Source organism: Rhinatrema bivittatum, chromosome 6, assembly GCF_901001135.1.
Source record: "Rhinatrema bivittatum chromosome 6, aRhiBiv1.1, whole genome shotgun sequence".
In the NCBI taxonomy this organism is placed as follows: domain Eukaryota; kingdom Metazoa; phylum Chordata; class Amphibia; order Gymnophiona; family Rhinatrematidae; genus Rhinatrema; species Rhinatrema bivittatum.
The window spans coordinates 204685805-204710085 of NC_042620.1; the positions used below are offsets into that span (position 1 = coordinate 204685805).

At 42.4% G+C, this 24281-nt stretch overlaps 1 protein-coding gene across 9 annotated transcripts in view; it reads right to left on the reverse strand.

The window, feature by feature from the left end:
* The window catches only part of MLPH (melanophilin), a 329932-nt gene that overhangs the window by 178810 nt on the left and 126841 nt on the right, over positions 1 to 24281 (reverse strand). For all 9 annotated transcript variants that reach the window (XM_029606456.1, XM_029606455.1, XM_029606454.1 and 6 more), the window contains 2 exons: positions 15971 to 16092; positions 10495 to 10533 (listed from right to left, as the gene is read on the reverse strand). In XM_029606456.1, coding sequence (XP_029462316.1) covers positions 10495 to 10533; positions 15971 to 16092 — 161 coding nt within the window. The remainder of the gene's footprint in view (positions 1 to 10494; positions 10534 to 15970; positions 16093 to 24281) is intronic.

Consider the following 24281-nt stretch of genomic DNA (forward strand, 5'->3'; position numbering starts at 1 on the left):
TGAGGCCAGCAAGGAATGCACTGGGATTTCATTTGCTATTATTGAGCAGATCTAAAGTTAGCCTGATAAACTTATCCAGCTATTAGTTATCCGAGTGTATTCAGTGGCACAAATGCACTGCGGAATATCCCAGACAAGTTAGCCAGATATGTTTATCCGGCTAAATTGTACAGCCAGACAGCAGCTGAATATGGACCTCATAGAGATTTACCAAGTGCTCCCTATTTAAGGAGGTAGATTATCTTTTGTTCTCCAATTTTTACCTTTCCACATATTTCAGTGGCTTTTTAAGACTCTCTCTTCTACAATGACGCAATAACCACAAATTTACACCAAACCCCACCACATCTGAACTCTTCTGGCTAAGCCGGAAAACACATCCCTCCCTATCAGGAAACCCCCTTACAACCTAAAATCTTACAATGGAAGCCTATATTTCGAAAGTGGTAAGGGCCACCTTCATGCAGCTGTGCCAGATTCGCCAATTGTGCAACTACTTCAGAAAACAAAACTTTGCTTCCATTCTACGTGCGTTAGTCACCAATTGTGCGGACTTCTGCAATTCTCTATTTACCGGCATTTCACAACACAATCTCAAATGCCTCCAACTCTTACAGAGCATGGCTGCCAGAATTTTGGGTGAGGCCAAAGCTACAGAGCACGTAAGGCCAATCCTAAAGCAGCTTCGTTGGCTCCCGGGAGAATGCAGCACACAGTTCAAAACTCTCCGCCTAGTCTTCAAATGTGTGAACAAATTGGCCTCTGAATGTCTCTCCCAGCTGCTATTTCCATACACAAAAGAACTTCATTCTTCCCAGATGGCCCTCCTATCCTCCCCTCCTTTGACAGCTATGGGACTCGCTTGTACAAGACTGAGTGCATTCAGCTGCTATGCACCAAAACTACAGAAAGAGCTATCGTCACCCCTTTGCCTCGAACCAAGCTACCTTTACTTTCGGAAAGCAAGTCCACCCGTGGCTAATCTCCTAGGCCTTCTCATAGATTTTAAGACATAGACTTCCCTCCTTGCAACAACTATTGGAGCTCTTCATGAAATCACTTCATGAACTCCCAAGGGCTTTCCTAATGTCATGTCTTTATTTAATGTCTCTTCTTCTTCTTCACTGGTGCTTATATTATGCTCACACCTATGCCCATACCAGTGGCGTAGCTACGGGTGGGCCTGGGTGGGCAGTGGCCCACCCACTTTCCATTCAGGCCCACCCAAATTTCTTTGCAAGACTCTGCAGCCAATAAAAAGCAGGCAGCATCAGCAGACACCCAAGGGAGAAAAAAAATTAATAAAACCAGCTGATGTGTTGCGGCGCCCCCGGTGTCCCACAGCCCCAGTAATACTTCCCTTTACCTTCTTCCTGCCCCCACGGGCCAATGGGAAACCTCCTCCCTTCTTCCTGCCCCCGTGGGCCAATGGGAAACCTCCTCCCTTCTTCCTGCCCACGCGGGCCAATGGGAAACCTCCTCCCTTCTTCCTGCCCCCGCGGGCCAATGGGAAACCTCCTCCCTTCTTCCTGCCCACGCGGGCCAATGGGAAACCTCCTCCCTTCTTCCTGCCCACGCGGGCCAATGGGAAACGTCCTCCCTTCTTCCTGCCCCCGCGGGCCAATGGGAAACCTCCTGACTTCTTCTTGCCCCGCGGGCCAATCGGAAGCCTTCTTCTTGCCAGTGGGAGGAGGAAACCTCTGATTGGCCGGTGGGGCAGGAAGAAGGGGGGCATCGGGCTGGGAAGAGTGGCAGTGTTCAAACCAGGGGCTGGAAGTGCAGGGCAGGGAGGTGACTGGGGTGTGTGTGAGAGACAGGGATGTGTGTGAGAGAGAGAGTCTGGGCAGGGACTGGGGTGTGTGAGAGACAGAATCTGGGCAGGGATGTGACTGGGGTGTGTGTGAGAGACACAGTCTGGGCTGGGAAGTGACTGGGGTGTGTGAGAGACAGAATCTGGGCAGGGAAGTGACTGGGATGTCTGTGAGAGACAGGGATGTGTGTGAGAGACAGAGTCTGGGCAGGGAGGTGATTGGGGTGTGTGTGAGAGATAGTCTGGGCAGGGAGGTGACTGGGGTGTGTGTGAGAGACAGAGTCTGGGCAGGGAGGTGACTGGGGTGTGTGTGAGAGACAGAGTCTGGGCAGGGAAGTGACTGGGGTGTGTGTGAGAGACAGAGACTGATCGTAGGGTTTAATTGGGGTGTGTGTGCAGGGCCAGTGCTTCCATTAGACAAACTAGGCGGTGGTCTAGGGCGCCACAATTTTTTTTTGGGGGGGTTACAAACTCCCACCAGCACAAGAGGTCCTGCGACAAATCCAATACCAGAGGAGGGGGCGCTGTGCCGGAGCTGCTGCCAATACGTAATCCAGGGGAGGGGTTGCATTACTGAAGGTTCGCCTAGGGTGCCAAATGCTCTTGCACCGGCCCTGTGTGTGTGACTTGTGGGCCCTAAAGAAGAGGACCGTGAGGACAGAGCTTCAGCAGCCGCTGCTGCTCCTGGTCTATGCTTTCAAAGGAAAGGAGTAGGGGAGTTGCTGGAGAGGGTAAGTAAAGGTGGCATTTTAAGTTTATTTTTCTTGATTGACTGCCATTTTAATTATTGAGTATTATGTGATGTGTCTGCTGTTTTGAAATATTTTATTGATATTTGGACAACTTTTAATAATTTTTACGCGTTTTGTTGGATGTTATTCTGTTCATCAGCTGTTTTGAAACATTTATTAATATAGTTTTACAGTTATTTCTGTGTGGGGATCTATAGCAGCTTGGCTTGTTCTGTTTTCCTAATAGGAGGTGTATTAGTGTTTGGGACCTGATTTAATATTTGCAGTGTTGCCTTTTCATAGATAGGGTTGTTATATGTTCCATAATGCAGGTGTAACTTTGTGCAGATTAATTTCCGTGCATTATTGCAGATCCTGGCACTGTATTATGTGCTCAATCACACAAAAAATGCCCGAATAAACACTTAATCCAGAGCCTACAAAATTGTCACTACACATCAAACCAAAAAAAGCTGCTGGTATACATTTAACAAGAATTGTAAGATATAGAACCATCAACTATGAATCAATTAAATATATTTGTAGGACCTCTGAGCTACTTGAGAATGTAAGCCATACAGACTCATTTGTAGTGTACAGGTCCAAATTTAATTTATTAATCAAAAAATCATTTTTTGTCGTTTTTATATTTTGTAAAAAGTAGTGAGACCCACAGGGGAGATGCCGACCGCACTTAAAAATGACTAAAAGGAAATTGAACCGCGATTAATCTACGAAGACCCTGAATGCTCATTTTTGAGATATCACTGCCCCTGAAGCAGGACCAGTATGGTCCGAAACACGGCCGTGTCGGGACGTTGAGGATGAGAGACGTGGAAGACGTCTAAAAGTTGAGTATACCGTTCGGGACTATTAGTTTTTACAAATACCCATTAACAGTTGTGTAGTGGAGTGATTTTCCTCTCTTAAAAAGATGGATTTATAGCAATTATGACGGCGATGCATTGAATAGCCGCCGATACTGTAGGTCTCACTACTTTTTACAAAATATAAAAACGACAAAAAATGATTTTTTTTATTAATAAATTAAATTTGGACCTGTACACTACAAATGAGTCTGTATGGCTTACATTCTCAGGTAGCTCAGAGGTCCTACAAATATATTTAATTGATTCATAGTTGATGGTTCTATATCTTACAATTCTTGTTAAATGTATACCAGCAGCTTTTTTTGGTTTGATGTGTAGTGACTGTGTTATGTGCTACATTTCTCTTTCCATTTCTCTAGGTTTGCACTGCATGCAGAGTGGCTTTTTTTGGTTTTCCATTCCAGTTTCTATCTCCATATTTATAATGTGTGGTCTTTCTGTACTTTGGTGAAGGTCGGTTCTGTGTGTGTGCCCGAGGTGAGGTATTTTACTAGCATGTAGGCAATTGTCTCCATCTTATTTGTGGATGCAGAGTGTATGTTTACATGATGATAGCTTAGTAAATGACAGGGCTGCATAGCCTTTTTCTCCTGTCTACCCAGTTATCCTCTCCACACTGCTAAGATACATCCCAGCTGTCAGCCAAAGGGTGTGACCACCTTCAAGACATCTCTTTATCCAGAACAGGCTTTTTTTCTGTTCTTCCTTTGTAAAGAAATGGGGATGAATGTCAGGAGCCCCTGGACTCGATTCAGCAAATGTCAGCATCAGAGGAAGACTAAAACTAAATAGTTGAGCCATAGGAAAGGAAAAAAGTCTTCAAAGGTATTTATCTGTTTTATTGATACAGATTAATAAGGCTTTTGGTACAACATTCCAGAGGGTTTTAAAACAGAATACTGTGATGTATGATGAGATATCTGTCTTTATAGTACTATAGTATATGGTTCTTTGTAAGTTATGGGATACTGCCACTTGAGATCTCTTTAAGTATAATTGAAATGCTTCCATAACTATATATTAGGTTTAGCATTGGTAGCTGCTTGAAGTAATTGAGTTTAAAATATTAAAAGTATAACAGCTGTAGCAGATTATTTAGAAATCTATTGTCAGGTGTGTGTGAGAAAGTATTTATCAATAAGAATATGAATTCCATGGCTCAGACTTTGTTTAGTGCCCACCCATGTTAACCTTGGGCCCAGCCAAAAATTCATTTCTGGCTACGCCACTGGCCCATACCTCTACTACCCTTACTATTACTTCTAACAGACCATTTCCTAGGACATGCCCTGCTACATTTTAAGCAACCACGGTAACCTGTCTCACATCTCCACTTTTATCTAGTTATGCCCTTGTGTTCATTAATCCTGTGATGATTTAAACTACGTAAAAACTGTAACTAACTTTTGATTTATTCTGCCTTGTGACCATTTTTGGAAAAAGGCATAATATCAAATGGCTACAATTAAATAAATAATCAGTAAAAGAGAGTGCTCATGATTAAATATCAAGGTGGCTTACTCTTCCATGTGATGAGAATAACAGAATTAGACCTTAGCATGCATTTAGCTGCTTATATGTACTATACCTGACTGTAACTTTCCTTAAACTAACAAAGAAAAGGCGTAATGTATATAAATATATATATATATAAAATATGAAATAAAGTATCTAGAAATAGTTTCCGTTGTTGTTAAGGACATCCATTTTGTGCTGATAACAACATAGCACTTAGTGATTTCAGCATATCATATCCCTCATTCTCTCGCAGTGGGATGGGACATGTTGACCAGAGATGGGCTGAAAAATCATGATCCAGTGTCAAATACTCCATCAAGTATCACGGCTGTGCAGCCTGGTTAAAGGTAATCCCCCTGGCAGGAGCAGCACAGGACACAAGAGCTGGGCAGTGCAAGGTCTTCTGCCTGACCAGCCACCTCCACCTTGGGGTTGGGCCCACATGTTCTGGTGGCCGGCAGGACATTGCTGGCAGTGCTTTTGAGGCAGGAGTACAAGCAGAGATGAGGCAGGCCAGATTCAGGGCAGACAGACAGTGAAGCAGCATCGAAGGTCAGGCCAGATCAAGAACAAGGTGGAGGAATGACAGGGCAGGCAGAAACCAGGGCAGACAGGAGACAGGAACAAGGAAAATAAGTACAGAGCAAAGGTAGGGCAAAACTGGAACAGGGTGCATGGCAAGGTAGGGACCAGACAGACAAGACACCAGAGGGACAGAGACAGGAAAAAGGCAAAACAAGGGCAGGGCAAGTAAGACACCAAGGTCAGGAACAAGGGCAGAGCTAGATGGGCACAAGGTAAGCAGGGCAGAGCAAAACAGAGGAAGAATGCAGGGCCAGTTGAGAACAGACAAACACACAAAAAAACAGGCAAGAGGGCCACTAGAAGGCCACACAGGAGTTAGGAAAACAAACAGACAAAAGCAAACACAGGGCAAGAAGGCCTCTAACAGGCCACTCTGAAAACAGGAACAAGGTCAAAGCAGAATAAAGCACAAGATGGCCACAACAAGGAGACTCGATGATGTTTCTCAACACTTTGAAGTGCCGAAAGGCAGAATATAAAAATCTAAATAAATTAAAAAAAAAAAAATGATGAGGCCATGGGCTGGCAAGGTTGCCTCATGTGCCTTTGAGGCAAACCTGCGCAGTTCAGAGTGCAGCCCTCTGAGGGCTCCTGCAGGCAGGAGGGCCACACAGCAGCCAGGAAGTTTATTGTATAAAAAGGACTCAGAAAATTGGTCACCACCTCATATACCACACCTGTGAGCAAGTAGCTAGATTATGGCCATGGAATTCTGATCACAGATCAGAGTTTATGACTCATATCCACTGCTTTGTTGCTGGTGCTCCATAAAGGGGATACCTTCACTTGCATCAAAGTGATCTGCTAGGTGCCAACTATTACCCAAGCAGAAGGACACTTTACCTGGGTTGTCAATAAAATGCTTTGAATTTGAGTATGGGAGTTTCCTTTTTATACTGCAGATTTCCTCTCTCTCTAACACTTTTATAAACATTCTTCATGTCTGTCTTCCTAGGTCATTCATAGACACTTATGGGAAGGGTAATTTTCAAGCAGCCCGCCTAACGGTAAAGCCTGTGTGTACAGTCTGTGTATTCATAGTACACGCAGACTTTACGGACTATTTTAAAGTTGAACGTATGCGCTTAATTGGCTGAGTACATGTACACATTCACTAACGGAAAATTATATCTCCTTTTTGGAGGGCATAACTTATGTGCATTCTCTCGCTGCCTCAACTCCACCCTCCGAAACACCTCTGCTCAGTTTAGGTAAAAGTATGCAAGTGTCATGGTTACACACATACTTTTACATGCACTCAACCCTGGGCAATCTTAGTATGGCCATTTTATGTACATTAAACCGTTTTACATGCATAAATGGCTTTGAAAAATTACCCCAGTAGGGGGCAATTTTGTGACCACCTGTATAAATTAGATGGCAAATATGCTCATAATTAAAACTTATAAAACTTCATTAATTTATTTTTTTTTTAAACAACTTAAATTCCGCTTATATCAGTACACAGTTTCAAACTGGTTTCAGCAGAATAAAATGTGTTTGAATTCAACAAAATCAGAAGCCATGTTAATTGGCTGCTAGATCCTCCACAGTTTCAGTTAGCACTGGAACAACATTACAATTTAATAAAAGAAGCTTTGAATTTCTCTGTAGTATTTGATGAGGGATTAACTTTGGATTCATAAACTGCAAAAGTCTTTAAAGCTGCTTTTTTTCCAACTGCAGAATATAAAAAGCTCAAAAGTGTGCTTAGAGCTATCAGCATTGAAGATACTAATCCAAGCTTCAGGAGGCTTGCAATTGGACTATTGTAATGCTCCATATTATGGTATTTCTCAAAAATCTTTATTTATTTATTTATTTACAACTGCAGATTATAAATGCTGTGGCTAGGATTCTCTCTGGGGTGCACATAAGGGAAAAAATGTCCTAAATGATGGAAGATTTGCATTTGCTACTAGTGAGTTGGTGAGCCCAAGTTTAAGATATTCAGTATGGGCCAGATTTTAAAATTGTACGCGCAACCGGCACAAACAAAAGTACGCCGGATTTTAAAAGATACATGCGTAGCCACGTGTATCTTTTAAAATCCGGGGGCGGTGCGCGCAAGGCTGTGCAAAATCGGCAGCCTGCGCGCGCCGAGCCGCGCAGGCTGCCTCCGTTCCCTCCGAGGCCGCTCCGAAATCAGAGCGGCCTCGGAGGGAACTTTCCTTCCGCCTTCCCCCAACTTCCCCTCCCTTCCCCTATCTATCCCACCCCCCAGCCCTACTCAAATCCCCCCTACCTTTGTTGCACAAGTTACGCTTGCCCGAGGCAGACTTAACTTGCGCGAGCCGACTCACCATCCCCCGGCACAGGCCGCAGTGCCGGAGGACTCGGGACCGCCTCCGGCCCGCCCCCGAACCATCGCCACGCCCCCGGACCCACCCCCTGACCCCGGACATGCCCCAGGACACCCCCCCCCCCCCGACTGTCGACAGGATTTACGCGCGCAAGGCTTTTAAAATCTACCCCAATGGCTTTTAAGACTTTGGGAGAGATTGGTCCCCAATAACTTTAGGATGAGATTCTTTTCTATATTCCTAACCAATCACTGTGTTTGCAGGGTGAAGGTTTTTTGGCAGGTATTCTGATAGCATCAGGGTTTTTTGGTTATTTTTTTCTCTTTTAAAATGTCAGATTTTTGAAGAATCAATTTTGATGAAAGGGAATTAAAGATGGGGATTGGTTGGATTATGTATTAGTTGTATTATGTGAATATTGTTTGAAACTGTCTATCTGTGAGTGTCCCGGTTAAGTTAGCCAGATGCACCTACCTGGCTAATTTAACCGGGACATTTCAGTCAGCCGTCTAAATTGATTTTGGTTTTATTTTTTTATTTATTTTTTTTTTATTTGATCTTGGAAGGTTGTAGGGTTGTTTTTTTGTGAATCTGGACGTGGTTTGGAATATTTTTTAATATTATGCATTGTAATTGTTTTTGCAACTTGCTTAGAATTTTTTAAAAAGTGTGTAATAAATAAATAAATAATGTTAGGCACCTATTTTTAGTCAAACTTAGGGGCCTAAATTTTTACCTAAAAATTCATTTAAATTTAGGGATCCTACATTTAGGGCTACTATTCTTTTGTCTACATTTAGGATTCTAAGTTGGCTAGTGCTGAAAATCAGTGCATGCACCTGATTTTTCTTCACCACCCTAACTCTGTCCCTGTGGTCACCCACTTTTTAGGATCTACTGAAAACAGGAGCCTACATTTAGGTACTCAGCCCTAATACATTTTCAAAAGAGCTAGTTTAGGACCTAACTCCCAAAGTTAGGCACCTAAACCTTTTGAAAATTGACCTCATAGTTTCTAACATATTTAAGGGGTAATTTTTTTAACATCACCCATAAGTTAACTGGCAAGTATGCACATAAGTTATACGACTTTTGAAAATGAAATTACATGCATAACTCTGCTTTGAAAATCATCCTGGCAAAACTATGAACACACAATTGCACCTACTATTTAGCATACGTAGCTCTGCTGAGAGAATTTATAAGCAAACCGGCAAATTTTACAATGCCAGCAAGCATAAAAATGGGAGATATACGCATGGCTGGGCTGCAGTTGTGGCCACACGTGTGTATCCTGGTATGCACGGAAGAACCTGCATTGAAAAAAGGGGTGGGCTGGGGACGGCTGGGGGTGGGGTCTGAGTGGGCCCTGGGCGGACCGGGACAGCGCCTTTAGGCACTGTCCTGATGAAGCGCACACTGGCAGCCGGCTGGCCTGAGCAAACTACTGCTGCTCTGGAGAGCAGATAAGTATCGCAATAAAAAAAAAACCTAGGTAGAGGGGTTTTAGGGGTCGGAGAGGATAGGGGAAAAGGCAGGCAGAGTAGAAAGGGGTTTTAGGATTTTCCCTTCCAGTCCACCTCACTAAAGGAACCTCCTAAACCCCTTTATTGGAGCAGTCTGGCAGGGAACTGGGAAAAGGCCCTATAACGTCGCCGCTTGCATGTAATAAAATTGCCCCCCTTGCATGCGCACCGATATAAAATCGAACGTGCATGTGGGAAGCCAATTTTATAACGTGCACGTCGACACATGGATGCCCGCGCGTGGGGAATTAAAATTCATTTTATACTTTTTTAAAATCAAAAAGTATGTGCGTAAGTCTCAATCACACCCAAACTCCACCCCTGGAATGCCTCTCACCTATGCACGTAAAAGTATGTGAATACAGAGTGTATGCGCATAATTGTACTTGTGTATCAGAGTACACAGTTTTCTAAGGAGCCATTTTTTTGTCAAAAAAAACCCATTATTTTACCCAGAGAAGTCCCTCTGAAAATTACACTCTTAAAGGTGAATTTTAAAAGCACTACGTGCGCCAAAATTGGGAGATGCGTGCACAAGTCGAGCTGGCAAATGCCAAGTGGATTTTAAAAGCCACCCATGTACGTGTGCCATCTCTCCCTACATGCACAAGTCAAAAGCTTTGAGAAAGGGGTGGGGGATGGGCGAGGTCTGGGCAGGGCAGGGTGTGTCGGGGAAAGTCAAGAGATGTGCGCGTAAATACGCGTGCGGGCGCACACCAGGTTCCCCTGCAGCGTAACTTTACTACTGCTATGGATGGTGCGCAGGTAATAAAAAATTCTAGGCTAGTCAGTGGAGTTTTAAGGGCTGGTGACAACAAGGCTATTAAACTGGCGGGGGTTGGAAGTCCTATCCCTTGGCTGGGAGACCTGGGAACGACCTGGTTAATGACTATTTTTAAAATCCCCCCCATTTACATGGTGAAAGCAGAATTTGAACACACGTGCCCGCCCACTTAAAATTGCGCGCGCAGGTTATAGGATAGCCATGTCCCTTAGCGCGACCCAGCAAACGCGCGCACATGGGTGCCCGTTTATAAGCTACCAGCCCTAAGGGGAAGGAGCTCTAGGTCCCCATTTCCAGCTCAGAAGAGATTATTCACACAATGGTCATTAGAATTTAAAATGACTTACTGATGATGTTTGGCAAACTGTACACTCTGTCCTGGAGACCTACAACGCACACAAAGAAACATGGAACTGTAACAATAGTAAAACTTGTAAAGCACTAGACAGCCTGCAGCCGAATTATCCACATCCCTTGTTTTCTTTGTATATATAATAATGAAACAAAAGGACCTTTTCCATAGCACTAAAGCAAGCTTGATTCTTCTCTAGCAATTTTTTTGTGGTCTTCGTCTCCATTGTCACCTCATAGCTTCAAACTCCCGTTCCCTGACAGGCATGCACATGGTTATCTAAGAGCTGGATGAGCACATCTTCTGAGGTGCAGTCTCAATGCTGCTGTTCTGCCACCAAGGGCTGCCAAAATAGTGGTGGCTAATCTTCCAATCCATCCGCGGACCTGAGCCCACCGTGTGCTGAGGCCAGACCATCCCACAGGACCAGCCCCAGCAAATTTCTTTTTAAAGAATATAAAATGTCAACAAATGTGAAATGTTTACGTATTTTAATCTCTTTTTTTGTAAATTGATGGTGTTTGTTTTCCTCTTTCTTTTTGCCATATTCTTCTGAGGAAAAGCTGTTAGTTTTTATCATTTTATGGGAAGGGTAATTTGCAAAGCCCTTTCCGCAGGTAGAACAGTGCTTTACCCGGGGAAATGGCCCTTTACAAAATTGCCTGCCCGATATGTGGGTAAAGTTACACACGTGTGTCTCGCATGAGCCTAAGTTTACCTGCAGTGAGCGGAAGCATTCCCAGGAGCAGGGTGGGGGAGGGGTTTACACTGACACATATACTTTTGCATTTTCAAAAGTGTACCTGTAAATTTTTCCATAAAAACTCTGCACTCAAATTAGCAGGTGTATTGTACATGTTACGCGCCCCGCCCACGGACGTCCCGCGGACGGGACTGCTCACCTCCAGGCCCCCGTGCCAAGTTCCAGCGCTGCCTCCCTCGTGGCCCTAGCTAGCCCAGTGAGGCTGCGGCGTCCCGCAGTGATGGCCGCCGGGCCTCCTGCGACGCGCCAGGCCTCACGCCGGCGCCATCAGCCTGTCTAATCACGCCCCCAGGCGCTCGCACACGGACCAGCCACACTGAAGTAGGAACCAGGGCGGGGCCTAGCTCTGCGGCGCATCCTGATTGAATCCCCGATATAAGGAAGTGATCGCCTTCACTTCCTTGCCTTGGCAATCGGGTCGTTTTGTTCCTGACATTGTCACTGCATGTTCCTGCTTGCTTGTTCCTAGTCTGTTCCAGGATCCTTCGTTCCAGTTCTGTTCCTATTGTTCCTGATTCCTAGTCCTGCTTGTTCGTCTCCCTGGTCTTACCTTGGACTGCCTTCTGGTAAAGACCTCAGCCTGTTCCTGACCTGCCTGCCAAAGACCTCAACTTGTCCCTGACCTGCCTGCTGCCTGCCAAAGACCTCAGCCTGTTCCTGACCTGCCTGCCTGCCGCTTGCCCAAGACCTCAGCTTGTTCTAGAACCCGTTGGACCTCTGGCTCTTGACCCTTGTTTCGTTGACCACTCCTCGGACTGATACCTGGACTTGACCTTGCTTGCCTGACCACGTCTTAGTTCCTGGCTCTGTTCCTAGCCTTGTCTTCACCATCTCTGTTCTGGTTCTCTCTGCTGTCTCCTGTCTTCAGTCTCAAAACCTACAGCGCTCCCCTTCTGCCTGTGGGCACACCGGACTTCCATCTTCCCAGGAGACCCTGCGAGGCCCACCTAAGTCCAAGCGGCCCGTGTCCCTATGCGCTCCTCCCGGGGGGACCTCGGGCTTCCAGTGGTGAAGCTCATCCTAGCCACTGTCTCCTAGTGTGCTCCGCCCCCTGTGGCAGTCCATGCGCTGTTCCAGGGCAAGGGCTCCACCCCCGAGCGCAAGAGTATGCAGATAGTATTGGAGTGATAATTTTCAGTAGGAAACTATGCTCATACTTTCCCTTTTAAAATTGGTATAAAGTATGTACAAAATTGATTCAAAATGTATGTGTTATGTTACAAAATTACCCCCTTAATACTTATTAGGTCAAAGAATTCCCTGAAGTCGAGTTGGGGGAAGTAGGTGACTTAAAATGAGGATGTTGCTTTCAACATGAGGGCAATTTGGAAGGAACCCATCCAGCTTTCATCAGGTATCTACAAAGCAACCATCAGGCACAACTTCCAATTGAAAATAATCTCCCACTGACATTTATTTATCTGCTTATTTATATATTTATATGTTTATTATCTGCGATATCCAAGGTTCACCCATCAATATTATAATTACAGATAATCGTCACTTTTATAGTATCAGGTTGAAAAGTGTTCTGTTCCCAAATAGCCATATAGCAGCTTTTATTTAAAAGTTACTTTTAATCTACTACTGAAAGCTATGTATTTTTTTTAATACAATAGCATATACATGTTTTTGTTCTTTTTATACCCTGAAGAGTAAATATTGTATATGTGATAGCTCTATACTGTGCACTCACAATCAGGCCGATACAGTAAAGTCCGCAGGAGAGCGTGCGATTCACTATGCAAATTAGGCCTGGCGGTAAAAACAGGCAAAAGGAGGCGCTAGGGATGCTCCTTTTGGACCGGAGCGGTGGTTGTCAGCAGGTTTGACAGCCGACGCTCAATTTTGCCGGCGTTGGTTCTCGAGCCCGCTGACAGCCATGGGTTTGGAAACCGGACGCCGGCGAAATTGAGCGTCCGGTTTTTGACCCGCGAGCTGCGGGCAGACTTCAAATTTTTTTTTTTTACACTTTTGGCAACTTTCGGGACCTCTGACTTAATATCGCCATGATATTAAGTCAGAGGGTGCACAGAAAAGCAGTTTTTACTGCTTTTCTGTGCACGTTCCCAGTGCCTGAAGAAATTAGCGCCGACCTTTGGGTAGGCGCTAATTTCTGAAAGCAAAATGTGCGGCTTGGCTGCACATTTTGTTTTCTGAATTGCTCGGGAATACCTAATAGGGCCATCAACATGCATTTGCATGTTGCGGGTGCTATTAGGTTCGGGGGGTGGGGGTGTTGGACGTGCGTTTTCGGCCCCTTACTGAATAAGGGGTAACCCTAGCGTGTCGAAAACGCGCGTCTAATAGAGGGTTAACAGTGCGCTCCATCGGAGCGCACTGTTAACCCTCGGAGCGCACTGTACTGTATTGGTCCAAATATGCATTAAGTCAGTCAGCTTTCTTGCTGTCTATACAATGTGACACTGGCATTGATGTTTTTCTGTTTGAAAGCCATCAGAACAGTCCAGTACTACCACCTGCTGGTAAACTGAAGAACAAAATTCAGATAAACTTCAAGGGGTAATTTTATAACATCACACTTAAGTCAGCTAGCAAATATGCATATAAATCATGCCAATTTTCAAATTTACATGCATAAGTCCACTTTGAAAATTATCCCACCAAATCTACCCATACAAGTTATACTTGCTACAATGTCTGAACAAACTTCCTGTGAAAATTTGCATGCATATTTTTTTAAATCCAAAAGTATGTTCATAAGTGCAAACTTTCCCCAACTCCACTTCCAGAAATGCCATCACTCTGTATTAACTTTCAAGTAAACACAACATAGGTGCGTAACTTTCTCCATATATCATAGGGACGGTTTTAAATGTAAGCCCTGGGCCAGTGTCCTATTCAGGACCCCAGGAACTACTCCTTAAATGAGGCTTAAGCTGTTACTTTTCCTCTACTAATGTTAAGCCCATCTGAAAATCCAAGACTCCCTGTCGAGAGAAAGAGTATGTTTTTAGTTTAGTTTAGTTTATTTAATACTTGATGAATCTCAAATCTTACAGAGGTAAATCAATGTGATGTATAATTAAGTAAAATTAACATGATGTAATAAACAAGCATAATATAATAAAATGAACAGCACAAGATAAAATAATAAAATTAATTTAAAACAAAATAGAGACAAGCAGTACCAGAACACTTCAGCCCTATGGGTTATGGGGGAAGGGGAAGCATAGGGCAGCAGCTCTTCTTTGCCCTGCAGGCACTGTCAGAAAAGGAATGGCAGCTCTTTCTTTAGCCTAGAAGCCTCATCAGGATGGGAGCTGGCACCCCCTAGTGCCTGGCACCTTCTCTGATTGCACATGTTGCACACCCCAAATGTCAGCCCTGCTAACAGGATACACACTGCGTATCATCAGATAGTATACTATTATTTTGTCTACTCACTGACAAAAGCCCATGGCACCCTTCCCAATAACTCTACATGACATATTTACATAGTTTGATAGCATAGGCCAGGGATCATTCTAAATAATTAAGCTATGGAATTCATTGCCAGGGGATGTGGTGAAAGCCATTAGTTTTGTTGCATTTAAAAACAGTTTAGGCAAGTTCCTGGAAGAAAAGTCCATAAATCATTATTAAGGTGGAGTTGCAGATATCCACTGCTTATTCTTGGAATAAGCATCTTGGAATCTATCTATCCCTTGGGATCCTGCTGGGTACTTGTGACCAGGATTGGCCACTGTTGGAAACATAGAAATGAAACATAGAAACATAGAAATGACGGCAGAAGACCACCAAACGGCCCATCCAGTCTGCCCAGCAAGTTTCACACTTTTTTTTTTCTCATACTTATCTGTTACTCTTGGCTCTTAGTAACTTTTTGGTTCTATTTCCCTTCTACCCCCACCATTAATGTAGAGAGCAGTGTTGGAACTGCATCTAATTGCAATATCTAGCTTAATTAGTTAGGGGTAGTAACCGCCACAATAAGCAAGCTACACCCATGCTTATTTGTTTACCCAGACTATGTAATTCAGTCCTTGTTGGTTGTTGTCTGTATATAGATCCACTTTTCTTCATTCCCCCTGCCGTTGAAGCAGAGTGCTATGCTGGATATGCGTGAAACAGGATACTGGGCTTGATGGATCCTTGGTCTGACCCATTATGGGCCTTATGTTCCTATATTTTTATGTTCTAATACTCAAAATGACCTTGGGCAATTTATTGAAATCTGTAAAGCGATTAACAAATATATATTTTAAAATAAATTAAAATATCAAATTACCAAAGTCTAACTTATGTTAGTGAATACTTACATAGTAACATAGTAATGAAAGCATAAAAAAACCAAATGGTCCAACTAGTCTGCCCAGCAAGTTTCTTTTGGTAGTAACTGCTGCTCTGTGCTAGTTACCTCAAGCCTTATGTTAAACATAGTAATATTTACAATTAAAACCAAGCAACTGTCAAATCCATAATAAAATTACTGCTAACAACATTTTTACGGGGTGAGCAACCTTTTTGATAATTCAGATAATGCTGCTTGAAATGCTTTGCTTTTGGACTAGGCCATAGAAGCAGTCCTGTGTTTTTTTCCCTAATGTCGACGTATCAGCGCCCCAGACCGTAAACGTCGGGGCCCAGGGCTGGCTGAATCCAATTCTCCTTCCCACCCCACCTCCGCTGTCATACCCAATTAAAAAAAAAAGAGAAAAAGCTGAGTCACATTTCATATCCGTACCCATGTTCTCTCCATGCTGCAGCCTTCCATACAGAGAGCGCATTACTTTTGCACTCCCAAAATGCTTAAAACGGGATCTGACATGGTCATAATACCATTCCAAGGAGCCAGTCTTCATCACCCTGCCATGAAATAAAGGAAACAGTCGCTCAGAATCTTCATATATATTAGAGATATAAAGACAGCTATTCAGACTCAGTGGGAGCGACTCAGAATCCTCATATCCTAGTTTTCCAATCCTGTCCTGGCTGGATCAGAATATCACAGAATATCTGTGTCTATAGGACCATAGTTTCCAACCCTGTCCTGGAGGCTCACCTAACTGGTTTTGTTTTCCAGATAGCTTTGCATGCACTGGATCTCCACTGCATGCAACTATAGCTCAAGCATATTCATTACTGATATCCTGAAAACCAGACTGGTTTAAGTGTGTTTCCAGAACAGGTTTAGTAGCTACTGTCCTACAGACACAGACAGTAACTCAGAAAAGTTATATCCTTCAGAGAAAGGATCACCGCATCGCACAGACTCAAAACTGGAAGATGTTAATACAGTATATCAGGTCCATAAAAGCCAATCCTGAAAAGATGTAGGCACCTAACTTAAGGAGTTAGGGCCTGGATCTCCCTATACAAAATCCCCACTCTGCCCACGAGCTCCTAAATTTAGGCAACTGAATAGTAGTCATAAATGTAGTTGCCTCAGGTTTAGGTTCCCAAGGGCACCTATTTGAAGCCCAAAACTTTGGTTCCTAAGTTCAGATGAAATTTCGCTGAACTTTAGGTACCTAAAATTTAGGCACCTGTGTCAGGTGCTCAGCTATTATTTTGAAATATCAGCTTCAGAGTGTCTTAAAAATAAGCTTACTAGTTATAATCATTTATCTCTTTTCTCTATACCATAACTCTGTCACATGGTTATGATTTATATGGGTGTGCACAGCAAAATATTTAGTTTTATTTCCGTTTAGTTTGTTTTGTTTTAAAATTTAAGTTTTGCTTTTAGTGCGCATCAATTCAAATGAGTGCATACCAACTTGAAAGTATACAATAACTTGAAATAGTGCACAATATTTGATTTAGTGTGAACTGTTTGAGATAGTGCGTACTATTTTAAGTTAATGCGCACTAAAAACAAGAAAAGTAAAAAACTAAAATTTTGTGTGGTTTTCTCGTTTAATTTTTAAAAATTACCTGAAATGATATAGACAATGTAGGTGTCATGTTTGGGCCCAGGCCTCTACAATGGGTTCCAGCCTTGGGCTGGGCCCCAGTATCAGGCTTGGGCCTCGGCAATGGGTCTGACCTTGAGCTGGGCCCCAGCATCAAGCCTAGACACAAGCCTTGGCAACAGGACCCGGCCTTGGGCTGGGACCCATCGTTCAGCCTAAGCCTAGGCTCAGGCTTCAGTGACAGGAATCAGACCCTCGGAGCTGGGCCTAGGCCTCAGCAATGGGACCAGGAAGAGACCTAGTTCTTCCAGAGGTTCTTTTTTTATTTAAAATATACGAATAGGAAAATACCTGCAATTTTTGGGGTATTTTTGTCTGAGGCTATATTCTTTTGTTTTTATTCATAACTAACTGAAAATGGAATCATTTGTCACATTCATTTGAAACAAATGCATATCCCTAATAAAAATGTCATTACCACACAGGACATACCAGTACTTCCTGCTAAGACCTGTACAAGTGTATATCACTGCTAGTTATGGATATGGCTATTATGAAGGTAAAAGTTCTGAAACATTTTGATCAAATCTTCTTTCCTCTATTAAAGTAAAAACATAAGAAGTGACAGGGGAAGCAGAGAGCATGGTAGAATCAAGATGGCAATGCCAAATGGACGCCAGCAATCAGGATTCCTAGAGTTCCTACTTCTCTTCTTTTCCCTTTATAATGGGTAGACTTTATTTTTTTATGTGGAAGAGAAAAAGTGGATTAAGAAATATTCTCTTTGCACCCTTTTTGTTACCAATTGGGTCTATGGACCCCCTTTGTCATCAGGCTATCAGCTAGTCCTTCAATGCTGGCTGTATTCTTGGTATAGTCACACAAGGGTCAAAAACAAAAAACAAACTACCTCTTCCTTACTGTAATACACAATGTACACAAGAAGAGGACATATCCAACAATTAATTTCATTTATTAATATGTATCCCAATTACCTATCTAACATTAAAATCTCTCTAGCACACTCATCCATCACACATACACACACATCTAAAAACAATATTCATCAATAACATGAAATATTCTTTATAATGTCTATATCTAAAGATTTTACAAAGCACTGATGTTCGTCCTAATGTCCAACAAAGATCTTTGTTTCGCCCGTTTTATCTTAAGGGCTTCTTCAGGGATGGACTTAAACATCAAACAACATCCAGAATAACTTTCCCAGACAGTATTTATTTTTCCTCCTGATTAATTACTTCCAACAGACGTCATTGATATCTTCATCAGCCTCACAAGGATCTAAAACATTAATAAAATTACAATAAACATATAATACACAAAATACTCAAGGACCAATACCGCGTTAACATGCATAACCCGAAAAACTTTACAATTCTTACCACCAACTTATTCGATATATATCACGGTCACGGATGTTATTACTCTTGTTTCACACGCACAAATACCAGCTCTTGGCTCGTCATACCCTACATATGTTGATTATAGCACCAGTTGATATCCAATTCTATAACAAAGGATAAAAAATCATCCTTATTTCCCGCATCTAAACTACTAACCCAGATGGAAATTAACTATGATCATAAAGCTTACGGTACCTTCAAAGAATCTCCAAATAGTTTTAGTTAATTCGATCTCATCTTGGATAGTTACTTCTGTCGCTATCCAAGATGAGATCTGTAACTATCCAAGATGAGATCGAATTAACTAAAACTACACTTGCCTCTATTACTGAACCGGATCAATTCTCTGCTCAATTAAAGTCTACCGAACAGATGATTGAGAAATTTCGAGCTGATCTAATGAAGTTTAAATTAGAAAAACTTAATAGAGATGAACGCGACTATAATAAAGGGTATGTTTACCCCTGGATGGTCAATAATGATGGTCAAAAGTTTGCTAGACATGTCACTTTTGACTCGAGTGGAGACGATTCTTCTGGTGATGACGACCAGCGTAGTCGTTTTCGACGTAATGATAATGCTTCCTCATCAAAACCAGCTGGTTTTTTAGGACAGAATGTGCGAGGCTCTCGCCATCCATTCACCAATCGATATCATCGACATCCACCTCCCACCAATCAAGATCAATCCGAAACATCCACGCGTGTCACTCGTTCACAGTTCAACAAGAATCCATAGCCCTGAATCTCTCTTTGACAGCTCTTACACCCGTTCAAAAATCAGTTTTGGAACGGGGGCTTTCATTTGTGCCCACTCCTCGGACTGACTCTTTCTCTCTGCAGGTAGCATTTTTTCGTTTTGTCCAGACTCTAAAATTACGATTATTTTTTGACTCACAACCATCCACTGTGGATTCTTCTATTATCTCAAATCCTTCAACTTGGACTCCACCTGGCCCTGAAGATCCTGGACTAAAGATATTTTATCAATTAATATCGAAAGAGATCTCTGCTTTAAATGAAGACTCTAATTTTAAGTCTAGATCCTTTTCCAATCTGACTCGTGTCGAAAGGAATGCTATAGAGGAATTACGTGTTGATGGTAATTGAATTATAAAACCGGCTGATAAAGGTGGAAAAATTGTTCTACAAGATCGAACTGTCTATGAACGTGAGATTCTCCGTCAATTACAGGATACTCGCTTTTATAAGCCTATAGATCAGGATCCTACCACACGATTACAAGCCACTATCACCAAATTAGTAGATTCTGGCACCAAATCTGGTTTTTTGACGGCTAAAGAAGCTAAGTTTCTTATTAAATCTCATCCACGGGTTCCCGTGTTCTACACATTACCCAAAATACATAAGAACTTGGAACATCCACCCGGCCGTCCTATTGTTTCAGGATGTGGATCCCTTTTAGAACCACTATCAAGATTCATAGACAGATTTTTGGCACCTTTTATTCCACAGATGTCTACCTTTATTCGGGACTCCTCAGATATGGTGTTATTTTTGGAACAGCTGACTATTGATACCACAGACCTTAAACTGGCAACTTTGGATGTAGAGGCTCTCCACACCTCCATCCCTCAGGATGAAACACTCAAAATTTCAGAGACTTATTTTGATCGCTGACCGCGTCCCCACCGTGTTCCCAGTCACTTTTTTTTACATCTTCTTGAGATTGCTTTAAAAGAAAAATTTTTCACTTTTAATCATCAGTTCTATCAACAGATTCATGGGACTGCTATGGGGGTGACCATGGCCCCCGATTTGGCGAATTTATATATGGACACTTTTTAAGATCACTGGCTATCTCAGAACCCATTCTCCGGTCAATTGGTGATATGGAAACGTTATATTGATGACGTTTTTCTAGTATGGAGAGGCTCTTGTGAGAGTTTTACGTCATTTTTGAGTTGGCTAAATACTTGCAATCCTCATTTGAAATTTACATCAGAGATCAATGATTCATAAGAACATAAGAACATAAGAAAATGCCATACTGGGTCAGACCAAGGGTCCATCAAGCCCAGCATCCTGCTTCCAACAGTGGCCAATCCAGGCCACAAGAACCTGGCAAGTACCCAAAAATTAAGTCTATTCCATGTTACCATTGCTAATGGCAGTGGCTATTCTCTAGGTGAACTTAATAGCAGGTAATGGACTTCTCCTCCAAGAACTTATCCAATCCTTTTTTAAACACAGCTATACTAACTGCACTAACCACATCCTCTGGCAACAAATTCCAGAGTTTAATTGTGCGTTGAGTAAAAAAGAACTTTGTCCGATTAGTTTTAAATGTGCCTCATGCTAAATTCATGGAGTGCCCCCTAGTCTTTCTACTATCCGAAAGAGTAAATAACCGATTCATATCTACCCGTTCTAGACCTCTCATGATTTTAAACACCTCTATCATATCCCTCCTCAGTTGTCTCTTCTCCAAGCTGAAAAGTCCTAACCTCTTTAGTCTTTCCTCATAGGGGAGTTGTTTCATTCCCCTTATCATTTTGGTAGCCCTTCTCTGTACCTTCTCCATCGCAATTATATCTTTTTTGAGATGCGGCGACCAGAATTGTACACAGTATTCAAGGTGCGGTCTCACCATGGAGCGATACAGAGGCATTATGACATTTTCCGTTTTATTCACCATTCCCTTTCTAATAATTCCCAACATTCTGTTTGCTTTTTTGACTGCCGCAGCACACTGAACTGACGATTTCAATGTGTTATCCACTATGACACCTAGATCTCTTTCTTGGGTTGTAGCACCTAATATGGAACCCAACATTGTGTAATTATAGCATGGGTTATTTTTCCCTATATGCATCACCTTGCACTTATCCACATTAAATTTCATCTGCCATTTGGATGCCCAATTTTCCAGTCTGACAAGGTCTTCCTGCAATTTACCACAATCTGCTTGTGATTTAACTACTCTGAACAATTTTGTGTCATCTGCAAATTTGATTATCTCACTCGTCGTATTTCTTTCCAGATCATTTATAAATATATTGAAAAGTAAGGGTCCCAATACAGATCCCTGAGGCACTCCACTGTCCACTCCCTTCCACAAGAAAATTGTCCATTTAATCCTACTCTCTGTTTCCTGTCTTTTAGCCAGTTTGCAATTCATGAAAGGACATCGCCACCTATCCCATGAGTTTTTACTTTTCCTAGAAGCCTCTCATGAGGAACTTTGTCAAACGCCTTCTGAAAATCCAAGTATACGATATCTACCGGTTCACCTTTATCCACATGTTTATTAACTCCTTCAAAAAAGTGAAGCAGATTTGTGAGGCAAGACTTGCCCTGGGTAAAGCCATGCTGACTTTGTTCCATTAAACCATGTCTTTCTATATGTTCTGTGATTTTGATGTTTAGAACACTTTCCACTATTTTCCCTGGCACTGAAGTCAGGCTAACCGGTCTGTAGTTTCCCGGATCGACCCTGGAGCCCTTTTTAAATATTGGGGTTACATTTGCTATCCTCCAGTCTTCAGGTACAATGGATGATTTTAATGATAAGTTACAAATTTTTACTAATAGGTCTGAAATATCATTTTTTAGTTCTTTCAGAACTCTGGGGTGTATACCATCTGGTCCGGGTGATTTACTACTCTTCAATTTGTCAATCAGGCCTCCCACATCTTCTAGGTTCACCGTGATTTGATTCAGTGCATCTGAATCATTACCCATGAAAACTTTCTCTATTACGGGTACCCTCCCCAACGTCCTCTTCAGTAAACACCGAAGCAAAGAAATCATTTAATCTTTCCGCGATGGCCTTATCTTCTCTAAGTGCCCCTTTAACCCCTCAATCATCTAACGGTCCAACCGACTCCCTCACAGGCTTTCTGCTTCGGATATATTTTAAAAAGTTTTTACTGTGAGTTTTTGCCTCTACAGCCAACTTCTTTTCAAATTCTCTCTTAGCCTGTCTTATCAATGTCTTACATTTAATGTCTTACATTCCTCCATATCCTTTTGGATATTCAGATCATCCTGACTGGTGAGGGTTTTATGACCTCTATTTTTCGATTTACAGGTGTAAATGTAACATATTGTCATAGCAATTTTCAAAAGCCATTTAAGTGCACTTAATATGGGTAAAATCTATTGACGACAATTCAAGGGAAGGGGAAAGATTACTTCCTAGGGCTCTAGCATGTTTCACTAGTCCACTCAGCATTAAAGTCACTTATATACAGCAAGAATAATCTCACTAGAAGCAATTGCTGGTTTGCCACTTAACTTTTACTAATTAGAGATGGAAAATTGATAAAAATGTTCAGTCCATTTACAATTTTTAGTTCTTTTAATAAATCTGTAACTTTGTATTTCAAACTAATATGTTTTTACTTATTTATCTTGCTCTTGGCACCTGCTCCTTTCCAAATAATGAGGGAGTTTGGATGCTTCCTCTCAGAATTTGGTGGCTAGGATAATTACTCCCAATTTAGATATCATAAAGTAGTCCCATAGTTCAAACTTTTAGTCCACTTGCTCAGCACAAAGTTCTTACTCCTCCTCATTTCTCCTTACTTCCTCATTGGTACTTGGAGGGTACCGCCATGCTTCTCTCCTCATCATTTTGATGATATAAATGTGGTTAACATTGGATGGGTGCCACAGATGGTCTTCACCTTCTCCCCCAGGAATGTTTGGGTAAGAGGGATGGGTGGAGGCCTGAGAGTCCTCTGGAGACCCCGTTTCTTTTTTTTTTCATTTTTGGATCAGTTAGATGAATCAAACCAGATAGTGCTCCCATTCAACCCAGAAACTGAATGGTCATCATTTAATAATATTTCTTCAGCCAAAATTGAAAGAATTATAAAAAAAAAAAATTGAACACAGCTACACATCCTATTGATTCAGTTCCTATTAAACTCTTAAAAACAATCCTCAATATAATTGCTCGAACCATTGCTGATATTGTTAACCTTTCCTTAACCCACGGTTCTTTTCCTGATCTTCTCAAGTGCGCAATAGTAAAACCCATTTTTAAAAAACCTCAGTTGAACTTTTCGGATCCTGCTAATCTTAGACCCATCTGGAATTTACCTTGCCTGTCTAAAATTTTAGAAAAAGTGGTAAATAACCAACTTTCTAATCACTTAGAAACACATAATATTCTCTTTCCATCTCAATATGGATTCTGAAAGTAATATCGCACAGAAACGCTTTTGGTGTCACTACAAGACACCTTGCTGAGAGGCACTGATAACAGTCAAACATATTTTCTGATTATGTTAGATATCTCCTCAGTCTTTGACACAGTGAACCCCGTGACTCTTTTGAATAGACTAAGGGGTAGATTTTCAAAGGGTTACGTGCATAACCCCGAAAACCTGCCCCTGCGCCCCCGAGCCTATTTTGCATAGGCTCGGCGGCGTGCGCAATCCCCGGGATGTGCGTATGTCCCGGGGCTTTGAAAAAGGGGCGGGAAGGGGTGGAGGTGTGGGCGGGGCACTGGACCTGGGGCAGCCCGGGGGCGGGGCCGTGCCAGAGGTTGGCCGGCGCGTGCAAGTTACGCCTGCCAGAGGGTTTCCTAAAGAGGGATGTGTGAATCGAGCGTGATTTCTTGGAGATTAAGATATCCAGAAATGACAGTGTTTCTCTATCAAATGTCATGGAGAATTTAAGGTGTGCACTGGAGGAGTTAAGCCATGAATGAAACTCAAGAAGTTGACTTTCAGTGCCATTCC